This window comes from Primulina tabacum, chromosome 3 (genome assembly GCF_025594145.1).
Source record: "Primulina tabacum isolate GXHZ01 chromosome 3, ASM2559414v2, whole genome shotgun sequence".
Lineage (NCBI taxonomy): Eukaryota > Viridiplantae > Streptophyta > Magnoliopsida > Lamiales > Gesneriaceae > Primulina > Primulina tabacum.
In genome coordinates this window covers 3,396,274-3,412,884 of record NC_134552.1, presented here as the reverse complement: position 1 = coordinate 3,412,884, position 16,611 = coordinate 3,396,274, and the positions used below count along the sequence as shown (strand labels likewise).

The following is a 16,611-nucleotide window of genomic DNA, read 5'->3' as shown; positions in this document are numbered from 1 at the left end:
ATATGATATAGCAAAGAAGAAAAGGTTGACACCTACTATCATCATTCGAAGTTGAGTTCAAACCACCTGAAGTGTTATATGATCGAAGTTTGTCGCTTTACCAAAAATTTTATATGGTAGTAACGGTGAAACTCAAATCATTTTAAATCATATAACAACTCAAACGTCATGTTTCAATTGTCATATCCAACAGAGATAATTATTGTATCCTCAACAAAAATACTATGTTAAAATCAAACGCTTACCACTAGACCAAAAGTTATAGATGTTAGCCAAGATGCAACTTTGTTTTTTTATAAATGTGTAAGCGCGGAGCGCACCTATTTGGCTGCTAATGAGTCAGAATATTAGGCATAATGAGTTCGAGGAGGTGAGTGTATATATGTTGATGTTGTTTCATATCTTTTACAAATCGGTCTTAACATTTTTTTACTGTCGTTCTTATCCTTACTGTCGTTCTTATCCCTATTAAATACAGTATTACTTGTTAAGATATGTCGTCACTCTTTTATGACTAACCTAGTCAACCAGAGCAATTAGCGCAACGTCGGCAGCATTTAACCCAACATTCACCCTCAAGAAGTATATCAATATGCTTATTGGGAAACTTGAACTCATGAACTTGCTTTGATATCAATTAATAGGATTAAGCACTCACCAATATGTCAAACGTTATATATGTTACCCAAGACACAACTTTATTCCTTTATACTTGTTGCAGCACATAGTGCACCTACTTGAGTGTTAATGAGTCGGACTGTTAGGCCCACGAATCCAAAGAGATGCTTGTATGCATCTCTTGTTGCTATCTCATATATCTTAGTTATTAGTCTTACCATTTATCTAACGTCGGCTCTGTTCTCAGCAATTACAATATTACTAGTTAAGATCTAACATCACTCTTTTACGGCTCATCCAGCCAACCATATCAAATGCGCAACATCGAAAAATTGATGCACGGGAACTTTCCAAAATGTTGGTCATCTCCAACATACTACCATAATTTGGTTGGTACACATCCACATAAAGTTTGCTTGTGATATTATGAATTGATTCAATTATTAAACTTCCCAAAGATGTTTAATTTCTAATTATTATTGTGTAAAGGGATCTAAATACATTACTCTAAAGTCAAAGTAAATTGAAAAAATTGGATAAGCATCAATATTGCAATCAAACTTTCTTTTCATAGTTAGGAATATGATGATTCTTTTTTATTATGAGGCCATAAATATATGTAAGTGACAAACTTTTCAAAAGTCTGTCGCATCCTCAATTCCTCATTACATTGGGGGGTCACCGACAAACACACGTCCAAAACAATCACCATGCAACTTGCGTCTCTAAACCTAATCTGCTGACATCTCTATCCTCACTTTCATGTCTTTTTATTCCCAGATACACCTAAAAAATTTAATAAGTCAGAAAAATAAAAATCAAATAAATTATATATTAAAATTTCAAGATTTTTTTTTTTTTTTGAAATTATCGCTAGGCATGTTACGAATCGAATCAGACCGGTTCCGGATTGCTGGGTAATTGAAATCTGATCAGATCCGATTGAGACCAAATTGAAATCAACTTTTCTAGATAGACATGTCGAATTTTAATTTATTTAGTAATAATAAAGTTGTATAAAACCGGTCTTTGACTAATTCCGATACTGGACTCAAAGAGATCAGATTAAAATGATTTCAGAATCATTTTGAGAGAACTCGATTCGATTTTAATTCATTTCGGATTGATGGACTCCGTTAACCATGCCTAATTATCGCCTTTCTTCCTAACTGATTTTTTTTTTTTTATCGTTTTTTCGTGAATTTGATCAATAGTGTCCGATTATATAAGATTAGTTAAGATGTATTTTGGTTGTGACTATGTTCTTCAATTCAACTTTGAGACTGTTCAATCCATTGAAATTTAGGTGTGAGGGGATAGATTCCAAAGCTTTGTCTTTCTTGGCCTAAATTCATTTTTCTAAGCAACAGGGTTGAAATATATTTTAGAGGACAAAAACTAAGATCTTTTAGATATAAATTTTGTTTCCACGGAAAGGAAACGATTCCAAAATCATATTGGTATTTTATAAAAAAAATATATATAATTTTTTTCGTTATCACATGTGATCGAATTTAATGTTTCTTTTATTAAATATTTTGAGTAGATCTCTTGTCAGACAGTCTCACGAATCTCTATCTGTGAAACGAATCAACCCTACCGATATTCACAATAAAGAGTTATACTTTTAGCAATAAAAGTAATACTTTTTTCTTGGATAACTCAAATAAGATATCTATCTCACCAAATACGACTCGTGAGATCGTCTCACATAAATTTCTGTAAAATATTTTCATGTCACTGCACAACAAACGAAGTCGAGAAAAAAGGAATAGGGAATTTGAAAAAATTTGTGATAGACATGATTTGAAACGTGATAATTACATACAAGTAACATAGTGAAATGAATGGTCAGATATTGTAATCCGCATACTTATTCTCGGACCGAGACTTTTCAATCAGAATAATTAAAGTGCAATTATGATATGGCCATAATCAATCATGCAATTTTGGTCACAGTGGGAAAGGGGAAAAAAGCTTTTTATTTTATTCTCACACTCATATTTACAAGCAAAAAAATCTTATTTTTATTGGAAAATTTATATTTTTGATTTTATAATTTATATATTTTATTTTGATTTTTATTAACATTTATATGTTTTTCTATTTTTTATTATGTTAAGATTAATTTGAATTTTAATCATTTAGTTTGTATGTTTGTTTCATTTTCTGTCGTATTAACGGTTCGTTTGCAATTGTAATCATGTAACTTGCTTCTTTTTTTTTTCATTTTTGATCTTCTTTTTTACCCGAGTCCGTCAATTTACTTTCAAATAATATTGTGAAAAAAATCACGATATGTATGAATGTTTTCTTTTAAAAATCCATATAAACATTATTAGGATCAAAAATAGAAAAATTATCAATTACAATATCGAAAATATAACTATCCCCATCTTATTTGTTTATTATGGGTGACTGCAATAATACATAACAATGAATCACGACTATTTTGGAAGAAAAATAATAATGATGATCCATTTATGTATGAAAAAATTTAGTTTTAACTCTCTGATCTGACACGTGTTTCATTTTAACTCCTTGAACTTAAAATTTCAAATATTATATTAAATAAATTCAATTTAAGTTGATCAATACTTAATTTACATCGTTCGATACTCGATACCTGAAATAATACATTTGTACCTTATTTTCGATATCATACAGCTTAGTGTCCCGAAAAATGTTTACATTTCATACCTAAAAATTACAATGATATACCATATTTGATTCAGACGATACCTAAATTTTGTATAGTTTTGTTATAATCTCAATCATTTGTACATATATTTATTGTTTTAGTTTTGTATGACATATAATTTGATGTAATATTTCCTTTCTGATTTTAAATGGTGGGTGGTCCTGACTCAAAATCCACAACTTTCAAACCCAAAATGATTACTCTGCATAAGTCCAACATTAAAATGGACCTTTCTTTTAGTTTTAAATAATAATGGTCCAAAAAGATATGTTTTGCTCACTTTTAAAAACATATTCAAATATTTAATTGGATTTGATTTCATAATTTACATTTAGCCAAATTAAATAGTTACATTTATAATTCTTGAAGCGTGAAAAAGAAATATATACAAGAAATTTTTTCATATAGAAAATAGAATAAATATAAAATTTTTAAATAATGTACTAAAAAAAATGTTTGGCCTTATATTTGAGACAATGCAATATTATAGAAAATATTGAGCACTTTTTTTAAAAATAAATATGTGTTTATATTTAAAAACATAATAGATATCTTAATCATAAACTATTTAAAACGAAGAACATTATATATATAAACTATAATTACTATTTAATTTTATTATACAAACTATAATGATTAAAGAGATGAATTAAAAGTCATCATTTAATTTAATATCAATCTTAATCATAATCAGTTAAAGTAAATAAAATATTATTTATCTGTCATTTTACTTTAATAATTACAATCTAATTGATCTCTCTTAATCCAATTTTATTATTATTAGTTATCTACTCAAAGACTTGTACTTTGTAAATAGGTACGGCATAAAAAATACTTTATATATAAATATTAGTAATATTTCATCAAAACATGTATAAAACAAATAATAATTTTTTTTATAAGATAATTTTACTAATTTTTAAATGAGTCAATAATATAAATTTTTATAATAATATATAATATTTTTTATTAATAATTTAAATAAAATATTCAAAAAATTGTTTAAAATAAATTAATTAAGCCGAGAGATGAAGATGATTGGGTAGGTCAAATACTGTGATGTAGATATCTTATCCACCCACATCTCCAGGAATTGATCTTCTCCTCAAAATTTCGCCACTGAAGGAAGATTGCGAAAAATGGGATCTTTAATTTTCAACAATCCAATGCTGGCTCTTACGATAATCAGCCGAACCAGTTTGGGTAAATTCGGCGAAGTGATCAAGGGGGAGAACCTCCTCAACTTTCGATTTCGCCGACTTCCGGTTCGAATTTTCAAATCATCAAGGATTTATTATGACCCAGAACCACAGAGCAATTGGAGAGAAGATCAAGATCCTAAGAATTTTCTCGAAGAACTTAGGGTTCCGAAGCACTGGTTGGATCCAGCAAAAGCCTCTGAGGTAAACTGATTGAATTTGCGTGTTGGGTACTTGGAATTATGGTACGCTGGAGATATATTGGTCGGGTGTGGTTTTGGCAGGAATCGGAGTGGCTAAGAGTGACACTGAACAAATGGTTGGACGACGAATATTGTCCGGAGGAGACTAACATAGAAATAAGCAAGGTGGCTGCGTGTTCTTTCAACAGATCGCTGCTGGAAAAGCGAGAGGATCTGGGGGAGATTCTGTTGAAAATGGCTGTCGAACTGGAATCGATATCTTACCAAGAGAGCTTTCATGGAGCTTTCTCGTCAGCAAATGCCGCGGTGAATCTGATCATTCAACGGATATTACAAACCTGAGAATATGGTTTTCTTGTGTTAGTTCCACAATTCTCCGATGTCCAATTGACCTAGTATTTTCCAAATATCACAAGTATTGTTGTTAGATGCGCATAAGCCACTGAATTCGATTCCAAAAAAACATCTCTATGCAGGTTTTCATTTGTCATAACAACCTAAACTACTATCTACAAAAAACCCAATCGGGTAGGCAGTAAAAACATAGATTTTATGTATTGTCACCGAGATTTGTGAATTCGACAAAACCAATTGACAAATGGCTGCAGATATGTATAATGGAAAACCGGACCAGCATAACATAAGCACAAGAAATACTCAGAGGCGGATCCAACCTCTTTATCACTTCCACCAGAGTTTTGGGCAGAAGAATGTGTTGAAAATGGGCAGCAATACACCACCATAAGCAATGGGACGCTTCAAAAAGCTTGCTCAACTCTTCTTCGTTCCTCACGGCAAACTGTACGTGCCTCAGCGCAACTTCCTTGTCATCCCTAACCACGTTCTTGCCAAGCCGCAAAAACTGAATCAGAAGGTTTCATTCAGGCTTCACAAATCTGAGGACTTGGGCTCATCTCGGCTGCCCATATTGGACTCATCCAACTTTCAAACTTGTCGAAATTTATAAGGGGTTGAAATACATAACCATGTAAGCAGACTTACGGTGTCCAGAGGTTTTTCAATTTTGCGCTTGGGAAATTATTATTGGCGCATTAAAGATGTAAAGCTTAAACATGATATGTAAAAGCTTAAGCAGACTTACGAACATTTTACATATATGTTCAATCTTGGTGATTTCCAAATGTCTTGTTTCTATTTAAAACTGATTCGGGTGATTCGATTTATGTGAGCCAGAAATGTAAGTCGAGAATGTGTTCAAATTCTCTGGTATTCAGAGAACAACACCACTTGTTTAAAAATAAATTTTCAACGAAAAAGACGAATGCTCAAGACTAGCATACTGATAAAACACCTAAAATTCCTGAGAAACCGACCCCATTTCTCCTTTCCGTGTGCCAGCCGCATTCTTGTTAGGAAGCAAATTTTGGTGTATGTTAGGCAGAACACCGCCGCTGGCTATAGTAACGGATCCCAGAAGCTTGCTCAATTCCTCATCATTCCTAACAGCTAACTGGATGTGCCTCGGAATAATCCTGTTCTTCTTGTTGTCTCTAGCGGCATTTCCGGCAAGCTCCAACACCTGATGGTAATAGCATTCAAATGAACACAACTGAAAATCACAAATAGAAGAAGTTGTGTCGTAATCATGTGCCTACCTCAGCAGCGAGGTATTCAAGAACCGCGGAGAGGTAGACAGGCGAACCAGAACCGACGCGAAGAGCATATCGTCCCTTCTTCAGGAAACGTGCGATTCGACCGACGGGAAACTGGAGTCCTGCTTTTGTGGATCGAGAAACTGCCTTCGATTTCGGCTTGCCCCAGCCGCCGGTGGACTTGGATGGTGTGCTGATTTGGTTCATGTCTCCGACGATGAAATCGGCAGAAACTTTTGGAGGGATTTGAAAATTTGAATTGCGAGACACTGAGCAGAGGAACCAGCGAAAATCCAGATTTATAGAGTGTTCGGACTTTTCTTCTGATTGGTGGATAATTTTCACGCGGATTGCCATCGTGGATTTTTTTAAATTTCCAAAATATTCCTTCCCCATTTGGTGGGCATGGCCAAGGCCCAACTATACATTTAATTTAGTCAACTAATTCAAACCCAAGAGTAATTGGGTTATCTCTGTCAATATTTGCTGCGACGAATATGTTATACAGTGTTTGTTGACATAATTTACTTGACAAAAACATTATATTAATTTGAGAGTTTACCCAATCCGCACCAGTTTCATCGTCATGAAATTAAACTTTTTTCCCAAAAATAGATGTAATTAGCTCTCATTTTCCCTTCAAACTTATATCATGGAATTAATACTAAATAGAAAATGACCATAACCAGGGGCGGAGGTATATTAGGGGCTGGGTTGGGCTCCAGCCCCACCAAATTTAAAAAAAATAAAATTAAATATGGTTTATTTTAAAAAATTTATTGATTAGTCCCAAAATCCAATCTATTTTTTCTCTTTTTTTCACTTGTCTCATACCTCATCTATATTATTCTCTTTCAAACTATCACAATTTTCATTACTTCAAATGGTCGTAACTTTATCATCGATCGTCATTTTTCAAAATCGATTGTAGATTCGGAAAACCCACGGTATAAGCTTTCTTTTAATACCAAAATTTCGAAGTTTTTTTGTCGTCTTGAAATCAGTCGTCGCCAATTGGTCGTCGTTTTCACCGAAAATCATGAGGAAATCTTACTGTTAGACTTTCTACAGTTCGTTCTTGTTGTTCTTAGTTAAATTTCGAATTTTAAAGGTAATTTCAGATTTTAGTGTTTCGAAATTTGGGTATTTTGGTTTTTTTGAATTCCGATAATTGATATATATTAAATTGTTGATTGTAAGTACTATATTTGAGCCGATTGATTGTATTTATAATTTTTTGGAATTTATTTGAGCATTCTTTTGAATTTCCAGATTTTATATTTGAGATTGTCGATTTTTTATGTTGATTTATTTATTATTTGGATGTTTAGATGCTATAGAAAATATCAATGCGAATTTATGGAATTTTGTAGTAATTTTTGAAAAATTCAGAATTATGTAAATATGATTTCCGAACTTATAAGGCTGTAAAAATTTTATATTTAAATATATTATGCCTTAAAATTGTCAAATGTTAACTTCGCAATTGTTTTGGAATAATTATAATTGTTCGAAGTTTATTGGATTAACAACGGAACGAGCATTTTCAGCAATGAAACTTGTTAAAATAGCTCTTCGTAACAAAATGGAAGCAGAGTTTTTCGGAGATTCTGTGGTAATCTACATCGAACGAGATTTGGTTGAAAAAATTGAAAACGATTTAATAATTAATGAGTTTTATTCTAAAAAAAATCGAAGAGCACAACTTCAGTAGTGTTTTAGCTCCATATTTTTGAAGGTATTAAATATTAAATACTCTTGTTCTATGTTTTCATGAAGTCAATGTTTATATTTTTTATTTAAATTTTTTAATTTATTAAATATCATATGGGACGGAGCCAGCCCCAGGTAATTTTGAATCCTGGCTCCGCCCCTGACCATAACCATGCAAATGTTAATGAGTAGGTCTCTTGTGAGACGGTCTCACGAATCTTTATTTGTGAGACGGTCTCACGAAACTTTATCTGTGAGACGGGTCAACCCTACCGATAATCACAATAAAAAATAATATTTTTAGCATAAAAAGTAATACTTTTTCATGGATGATCAAATAAAAAATATGTCTCCCAAAATATGACTTGTGAGACCGTCTCACGTGAATTTTTTGCCAATATTAATTATGTATGACTCGTACTAAATATATAAGATAGATTTGACATACAACGGTGAAAGCTTATATGAGATAAAGAAGCTTCCGTACAATGAATGTTGATCAAAATATATGGAAAACAGGACAAATATGCAGTAAACCAAACAAGCGTGCTGTTCACAGTAGAGTATGACTAATGTATAAAACCAGCAAATCAGTATCTTGAAGAAAACAATAGTATAATGCTTCATTAAATCAAACCGAGGCCTGTAGCTTGTACAATTTCCTTAAAACAGATTCGCCCCCTTCGGTATGTGCTCCGAGGATTCAGCGGACGTCTGTTTCCCACGATACAACGGGCAAACCAGCAGAGTTACAGCACAAAGCACTATGCTAGCGAACAGAATCAGTACCTGAACTTTATCAGTGAACATAACAGAAGCAGAACAAGCAGGAGCAGTAATGTAGAAGCAGAAGCAGTACAGTAGCAGAACGAACAGTACTGTAGCAGAACAGAAGCACTATAGCAGAAGCACGATTGTACCAGAATAAGCAGAAGAACTGTAGCAGTAGGAGAAAGTGGATTTTTTCGGTCTCTCTTTCTAGGCTAGGCACATTTCCTATTTATACATGTCAATACCATCCATATGAAAGGTCACAGGTTGCCTTAAATATGCCTTAAAGATGGTCGATGAAGCACCAACAGTTAGGGAGATGAAGCACCAACAGTTATGCCATGCGAAAGGTCTCAAGGGCATGTGAAAGGTCTCAACTGAAAAAATAACAAAAGAACTGCTAGGCAAATTTTGCCTTGATCGGTGCGACATTCGACGCGCCCATACGCTTGCACACAAGTTAAGCCTTTTTCCACTGCAAATCGGTCCCATGATTTGCACCCCCACTTGCGCATGTGTGCGCGATAAAGAGCCTCTTGCACCAATCATAGTTACACATCCCTAAAGTGTAACACAATATAACTTATCTATACCACTTCATTTTTCCAATGTAGGACAAACCCACCTTTCCAAATTTTCATTCACTCACATGGAAAGACCATAAGCCTAAAAGCCCATTTTAATCCAACAATCCCCCACATGAATGGGAATTTAACGTTATACGAAAGGATTCCACTGATAAAGTTCGACAGTTGAGTCTTGCATATGATAGGTAGGTATTACCCTTTGAACCTTCCTTTGTGATAGCATATTAATTCACTGGTTGACAGTAGACGTGATGTCTTTGAACTGTACATCCGTTTGTGTAATGGTGATATACTTCGCACAAGACTCTCCCTGATACTATTAAGTTCTCATGATTGTGTTCTTTTTGGCCATGAACACACGCCTGGTTCTGCAAGAGGGTCTAGAATTGAGCCCTGCAATTCCTTCGAAGCGCCCCCACTTCTCTCTCACATAGGTGATTCTATATTGCTTCTTATCAGAATCATTAAAAACCGTAAGCTTATCCTCAACATTCAATGTTTCATAATAGGAATGGACTAGGGATAACCTCCACAGTGCTTCTCCAAATTAGTGCGATTAGGTAGTCCCATTGAACCTAGTTCTTGGGATCTCCACTCAACGTAGGTTGTGTTTTCCTTCGCACCAATTTATTTTATAGGCTTGAGCCCCATTTCCCTTGACGATTTCGCAACTAACTCTCTGTTTAACCCCTTGGTCAGTGGATCCGCTATATTATCCTTTGACTTTACATAGTCAACAGAGATAACTCCAGTTGAGAGTAGTTGTCTAATATTATTATGTCTACGACGTATATGCCTAGACTTACCATTATGCATTTTATTCTGTGCCCTTCCAATCGCAGATTGGCTATCACAATGTATGCATATAGCCGGCACTGGTTTTTCCCATCCGGGAACATCTTCTAAGAAGTGACGCAGCCATTCAGCCTCTTCAGCCCACTTGTCAAGAGCTATAAACTCAGATTCCATTGTGGATCTGGCTATTACAGTTTGTTTAGAAGATTTCCACGCAATTGCTGCACCTCCTAAAGTGAATATAAATCCACTTGTAGATTTTGAGTCTTTCATATCAGATATCCAATTTGCATCACTGTATCCTTCAATAACATTAGGATATCTGGTATAGTGCAGCCCATGATCACGAGTGTATCTTAAGTATCTTAGCAATCTGATAATTGCTTTCCAGTGTTCAACTCCTGGATTACTCGTGAATCTACTCAATTTGCTTACTGCATAGGCTATGTCTGGTCTTGTACAACTCATTAAGTACATCAGACTTCCAATGACTCGAGAGTATTCTAATTGAGACATACTCTCACCTCGATTCTTTGATAGATGTTGACTGGTATCAATCGGGGTTCTAGCCAATGCAGAGTCATCATTATTGAACTTTTCAAGTATTTTGTCAACATAATGTGACTGACTTAGGACTAGCCCTTCTGATGTTCTATGGATTTTAATTCCAAGGATTACGTCGGCTAAGCCCAAATCTTTCATGTCAAATATTGAGTTCAATAACTTCTTGGTGGATTTGATCATCTTATCATTACTACCAATGATAAGTATGTCATCTACGTAAAGACATAAAATGACATATCCATTTTCAGTTGTTTTTATGTATACACATTTGTCACAATCACTGAATTTAAATCCACTTTCCAACATGGCCTTATCAAATTTTTCGTGTCATTGTTTTGGTGCTTGTTTTAAGCCATACAGAGACTTCACCAGTTTACAAACCTTATTTTCTTGCCCAGTCGCAGAAAATCCCTCAGGTTGTTCCATGTAAATTTCCTCTTCTAAATCTCCATTTAGAAAAGTTGTCTTTACATCCATTTGGTGTACTTCAAGATTCCACAAGGCGGCAATTGCAAGTATCACACGAATAGAGGTTATTCTCGATACAGGAGAATATGTGTCAAAGTAATCAAGCCCTTCACGTTGATGGTAACCTTTAATTACCAATCTGGCTTTATACTTATCTATGGTTCCATCTGATTTCATTTTTCTTTTGAAAACCCATTTACAGTCTAGTGGTTTGCTTCCCGGAAGGAATATTTACTAATTCCCACGTATGGTTTTGTAAAATGGATTCCATTTCGGAATTGATAGCCTCTTTCCATAGAGGTCCCTCAGATGAACTCATTGCTTCCTTGAATATTTGAGGTTCACTTTCCATCATGAAAGTGATAAAATCTAGACCAAATGATTTCTCAGTCCTAGCTCTCTTGCTACGTCTAGATTCTATGTCTTGATCAAGCTCTTGTTCTTCATCATTTGTTTCATATAATCTTTTGGATGAACTTGGTTCTTCCTTAGATTTGAATGGAAACATGTGTTCAAAGAACAAAGCATTTCTTGATTCCATTATCGTATTCTTGTGAATATCAGGTATGTGAGATTCATGTACAAGAAAATGATACGCATTACTGTTTTGAGCATATCCAATGAAAATACAATCCACAGTTTTTGGTCCTATCTTTACTTTCTTTGGAGTGGGTACTGCTACCTTGGCAAGACACCCACACACTCGCAAGTATTGGTAAGAAGGACTTCTACCTTTTCATAACTCGTATGAACTTTTATCTTGCTTCTTTTGAGGCACTTTATTTAAAAGGTAATTTGCTGTTAGAACAGCTTTCCCCCACATGTTCTGTGGTAAACCAGAACTTAATAACAACGCATTCATCATTTCTTTCAATGTGCGATGTTTTTTCTCTGCGATGCCATTTTGCTGAGGAGAATAAGGTGCAGTTCTTTCGTGTTTAATACCGTGTTGAGCACAAAACTCAGCAAATGGTGATTCATATTCACCTCCACGATCACTTCTTAGCACATTAACTTTCTTGCTAAGTTGGTTTTCACCTTCACTCTTATATTGGACAAATTTGTCAATAGCTTCATCCTTACTTTTGAGGAGATACACATAACAAAATTTTGTGCTATCGTCAACAAAAGTGATGAAGTATTTATTTCCACCACGAGTTTGCACACTTTTTAGATCACATATATCACTGTGAATTAGATCAAGTGGTTCATTATTTCTTTCAATAGTTCGAAAAGATGATCTCGTTAGTTTTGCCTCAACACAAGTTTCACATTTGTGTTGTTTATCAATATGGAATGCATGAATGCATTTCATGTTAATTAGTCTACGAATTGTATCGTAATTAACGTGTCCAAGTCTATCATGCCATAAACAAGAAGACTCAAGCAAGTAAGCAAAGATATTAACTTTATTCATCACAGGCTTAATAACCATTACATTCAGTTTGAATAAACCATTACAAACATACCCTTTCCCAACAAACATTTCACTTTTCGACAAAACCACTTTATCTGACTCGAAGACAATGCGGAAACCATGCTTGTTAAGAAGCGACCCGGACACCAAGTTCTTACGGATGTCTGGTACATACAGCACATTGTTCAAAGTCAGTTCTTTTCCAGATGTCATCTTTATGATAACTTTTCCTTGACCATTGATCTCGGAAGTGGCGGAATTTCCCATGAATAGTTTTTCCCCATTCATAGATTCCTCAAGAGTAGCTGTTGCGTGTTTTCTTGATTGCTCGCAAGCGCACGGCGTCAAGTTATAGTAAAATATATTATTTAGTACAAGTGTCGATCCTACGAGTAGTGTGTATATAAACGTATATTAATGCTTGTGATTAAAATAGTCTTGACTTTATTTAGAAAAATCAATTTAAGGATTTGATTTTATGAATGACTAAATTGAAAATGGATTTAAAAATAAATAAATATAGATATATATAACACCAAATTTTAGCAAATAACAATGAGATAAAAGATCTAGAGGTCCGATTTCACCCAACTATCCACCATGTGTAATTTTTATTAGCTTTGTTATAAAAGTCCTTTTTATTCATTAGCAAAAAATCATATTATTATCTACTCCCTCTTCCAAGTAATAAGTAGATATTTGTTATCTAAAAATGAATTGTGACATTCTCATCAACAATTTACAATTAAATAACACAATAAGCACTAGATTCTCTATAGGCTTCGATAGCATTATAGGCCTTCCGAACTCTATAAATATCATTGATGTATTTGATCTTTTTATTGTTTATAATTTCCTCTTCCGAGTGATAAATTGTAAACATATAAATCATTCAAAATATGGCCAATAAATTGAAAGCATTAAGATTAGAACAATACAAATGAACAATATTAAGAACTTAAATAACTTAATTTATAACTTCTAACACATGGTTTCTAGTTTTGTTCCATCATTCCTCTAGAATTAAAAATTAGTTCATAGTAACCAAATCAAAACAACAAAACATGGTTTTAAAATAAGACATAACAAATGAAAAACAAAGGAAAGAAGAACTTAGAACAAGAGTTTGAAGAGCTGATTCCGTTTCCGGAGTTGTACAAAAGATTTCTTCCAAACTTGATGAATTTGATCTTCAATCTAGTAGTAGCCTCATTCACTCTTTCATTGGCTCCCCAATACCCTAGATAGTAGCAAATGATGTCTCATTATAGTCCAGACAAGATAGAAGTCGTAGCACACCAAAATTCTCAAACTTCCACGCGCAGCACACAAAGTTACAGAATTTTCGGATTCTGCTTTTCAAAGACCGCGGGTGCGGTCCTCTTTCTGGTGTATGAGCGCAGGTGCGCTGCCTATTTCAGTGCGGGTGCACTAGCTTACCGCGGGTGCGGTACATGAATAAGCGCGGGTGCGCTGCAGCTACTGTATTTTTTTATCTTTTTGCACTTTCCAATTCAACACTTTTAGTATTTCACACTCTTATTCTATACTTCCAAACTATAACAACAAAAACAACAACAAATCAAATAAACTGCTCAATAATCACATAATTCTGAGTTAAAAACAAGTAATAAAAGTGAAATAAATTACACTTATCAGTAGCAAACATCTCCTTGTCGGAGCAAACATGGCGAGTGGCACCAGTGTCGATCACCTCTCGGTTTCTCTTTGGCTTCTTACATTCAGATGCCTTGTGACCCATGCTATCACATTTATAGCATTTTCCATAGAACTTCTTCTTTCGAAACACCTCCTTTGGGTCTGAGGTTCAACTTCTTGTTGGAAGGGAGAGAAGTTTCTCTTTTTCGAGCTTTGACCATGCTCGACAACATTTGCCTTAGCGGCAACAGGAGAAAACAATCGTCTTTCCGAACTCTTGTTGTCTTCCTCGATGCGAAGTCTAACAATGAGCTCTTCAACGTTCATCTTCTTTCGCTTGTATTTCAAGTAATTTTTGAAATCCTTCCAAGCTGGTGGTAGTTTCTCAACTATAGCAGCCACTTGGAAAGATTCGCTCAATGTCATCCCCTCGGCGTGAATCTCATGAAGAATCACTTGGATTTCTTGAACTTGACTGATAACCGGCTTAGAATCCACCATTTTAAAATCCAGAAAGCGGCCTAAGAGAAACTTCTTGGCCCCGGCATCCTCTGTTTTGTACTTTCTGTCAAGGGATTCCCAGAGCTCTTTGGCTGTCTTCTTTTCGCAGTACACATTGTACAGCGAGTCTGCCAATCCATTCAGCACATAATTTCAGCATAGGAAATCAGAATGATTCCAAGCCTCCAGTGCAGTGACGGATTCAACATCTCCCTCACCTTCTTTCAGGTTAGGAGCATCCTCGAATAGAAATCTAGCCAGGTTCAGTGTTATCAAGTAAAACAACATTTTCTGCTGCCACCTCTTGAAATCTACACCAGTGAACTTCTCAGGCTTTTCACCGTGGCTGGTTGGGACAGTAACCGCAGCAGCACGTGGGACAACTTGAGTAGGCACAGTAGGGACAACATGACTAGTTTCCCTTTGCACGCTGGATTCAGTAGCCATATCTGAACTGAAACCACGTAATGAGTAAATCTGTTTTAAGTTTGTTGATCAAAATATATGGAAAACAGGACAAATATGCAGTAAACCAAACAAGCGTGCTGTTCACAGTAGAGTATGACTAATGTATAAAACCAGCAAATCAGTATCTTGAAGAAAACAATAGTATAATGCTTCATTAAATCAAACCGAGGCCTGTAGCTTGTACAATTTCCTTAAAACAGATTCGCCCCCTTCGGTATGTGCTCCGAGGATTCAGCGGACGTCTGTTTCCCACGATACAACGGGCAAACCAGCAGAGTTACAGCACAAAGCACTATGCTAGCGAACAGAATCAGTACCTGAACTTTATCAGTGAACAGAGCAGAAGCAGAACAAGCAGGAGCAGTAATGTAGAAGCAGAAGCAGTACAGTAGCAGAACGAACAGTACTGTAGCAGAACAGAAGCACTGTAGCAGAAGTAGTACTGTAGCAGAACAGAAGCACTGTAGCAGAAGCACGATTGTACCAGAATAAGCAGAAGAACTGTAGCAGTAGGAGAAAGTGGATTTTTTCGGTCTCTCTTTCTAGGCTAGGCACATCCCCTATTTATACATGTCAATACCATCCCTATGAAAGGTCACAGGTTGCCTTAAATATGCCTTAAAGATGGTAGATAAAGCACCAACAGTTGGGGAGATGAAGTACCAACAGTTATGCCATGCGAAAGTTCTCAAGGGCATGTGAAAGGTCTCAACTGAAAAAATAACAAAAGATGGCATAGACTGCTAGACAAATTTTGCCTTGATCGGTCCGACATTGTACGCGCCCTTACGCTTGCACACAAGTCAAGACTTTTTCCACTGCAAATCAGGCCCATGATTTGGGTCCTCCCTGCGCCTGTGTGCGCGAGAGAGAGCCTCTTGACCAATCATAGTTACACCTCATAAAGTGTAACACAATATAACTTATTTATACCACTTCATTTTTCCAATGTGGGACAAACCCACCTTACCAAATTTTCATTCACTCACATGGAAAGCCCATAAGCCTAAAAACCCTACTTTTAGTCCAACAATAAATGAGTATTTTGGATTGGTTTTATGCTCAAAGGGATTCAATCCAAAACACGAGCTAAGAGATGTAATTGGAAAATCGATTTGCTTTCTATATATATAAAAATAAAAATAAAAAACCTACGAAGAAAAAGATAAGTAAATAGAATTTTTATTATATTATACACAAAAATACACGCGAAATCATTTTGCTAACCTCTTACTCCATCTGTTCTATCATGGTTATGAATATTGTTTGATAATTACAATTTTTTAATCTAATTTTTTGTTTTTAATAATTGTTGTTGATAGTAAAAAAAAATT

General features: G+C 35.0%; 2 protein-coding genes across 4 annotated transcripts; one reads left to right on the top strand and one right to left on the bottom strand.

Moving 5' to 3' along the window:
• Window positions 1-4,369: 4,369 nt before the first annotated feature.
• LOC142539366 (uncharacterized) lies at window positions 4,370-5,706 on the top strand. 3 transcript variants are annotated; one of them, XM_075644779.1, is made up of 3 exons: window positions 4,370-4,722; window positions 4,803-5,080; window positions 5,330-5,706. In XM_075644779.1, the coding sequence occupies exons 1-2, from the start codon at window positions 4,459-4,461 to the stop codon at window positions 5,061-5,063; spliced, it is 525 nt and encodes a 174-aa protein (XP_075500894.1). In that variant the 5' UTR covers window positions 4,370-4,458; the 3' UTR covers window positions 5,064-5,080; window positions 5,330-5,706. The 3 variants fall into 3 exon arrangements, with proteins under 3 accessions (XP_075500894.1, XP_075500893.1, XP_075500892.1); XM_075644778.1 differs by having other exon boundaries at window positions 5,198-5,380; XM_075644777.1 differs by lacking the exon at window positions 5,330-5,706 and having other exon boundaries at window positions 4,371-4,722; window positions 4,803-5,130.
• Window positions 5,707-5,859: 153 nt separating this feature from the next.
• On the bottom strand, window positions 5,860-6,706 carry LOC142539365 (histone H2AX-like). The gene is made up of 2 exons (XM_075644776.1): window positions 6,338-6,706; window positions 5,860-6,261 (listed from the first exon to the last, which is right to left on the bottom strand). Exons 1-2 carry the CDS (start codon window positions 6,689-6,691, stop codon window positions 6,034-6,036), a joined length of 582 nt encoding a protein of 193 aa, XP_075500891.1. The 5' UTR covers window positions 6,692-6,706; the 3' UTR covers window positions 5,860-6,033.
• Window positions 6,707-16,611: the final 9,905 nt, after the last annotated feature.

What these genes read in the sequence shown, in the direction of transcription:
- LOC142539366 (XM_075644779.1), top strand. Translation starts at nt 4,459, where the DNA reads ATGGGATCTTTAATTTTCAACAATCCAATGCTGGCTCTTACGATAATC. An exon ending in ATCCAGCAAAAGCCTCTGAG is followed by an intron (nt 4,723 to 4,802) that starts GTAAACTGATTG and finishes TGGTTTTGGCAG; the next exon opens with GAATCGGAGTGGCTAAGAGT.
- LOC142539365 (XM_075644776.1), bottom strand. Translation starts at nt 6,691, where the DNA reads ATGGCAATCCGCGTGAAAATTATCCACCAATCAGAAGAAAAGTCCGAA. An exon ending in TTGAATACCTCGCTGCTGAG is followed by an intron (nt 6,262 to 6,337) that starts GTAGGCACATGA and finishes TATTACCATCAG; the next exon opens with GTGTTGGAGCTTGCCGGAAA.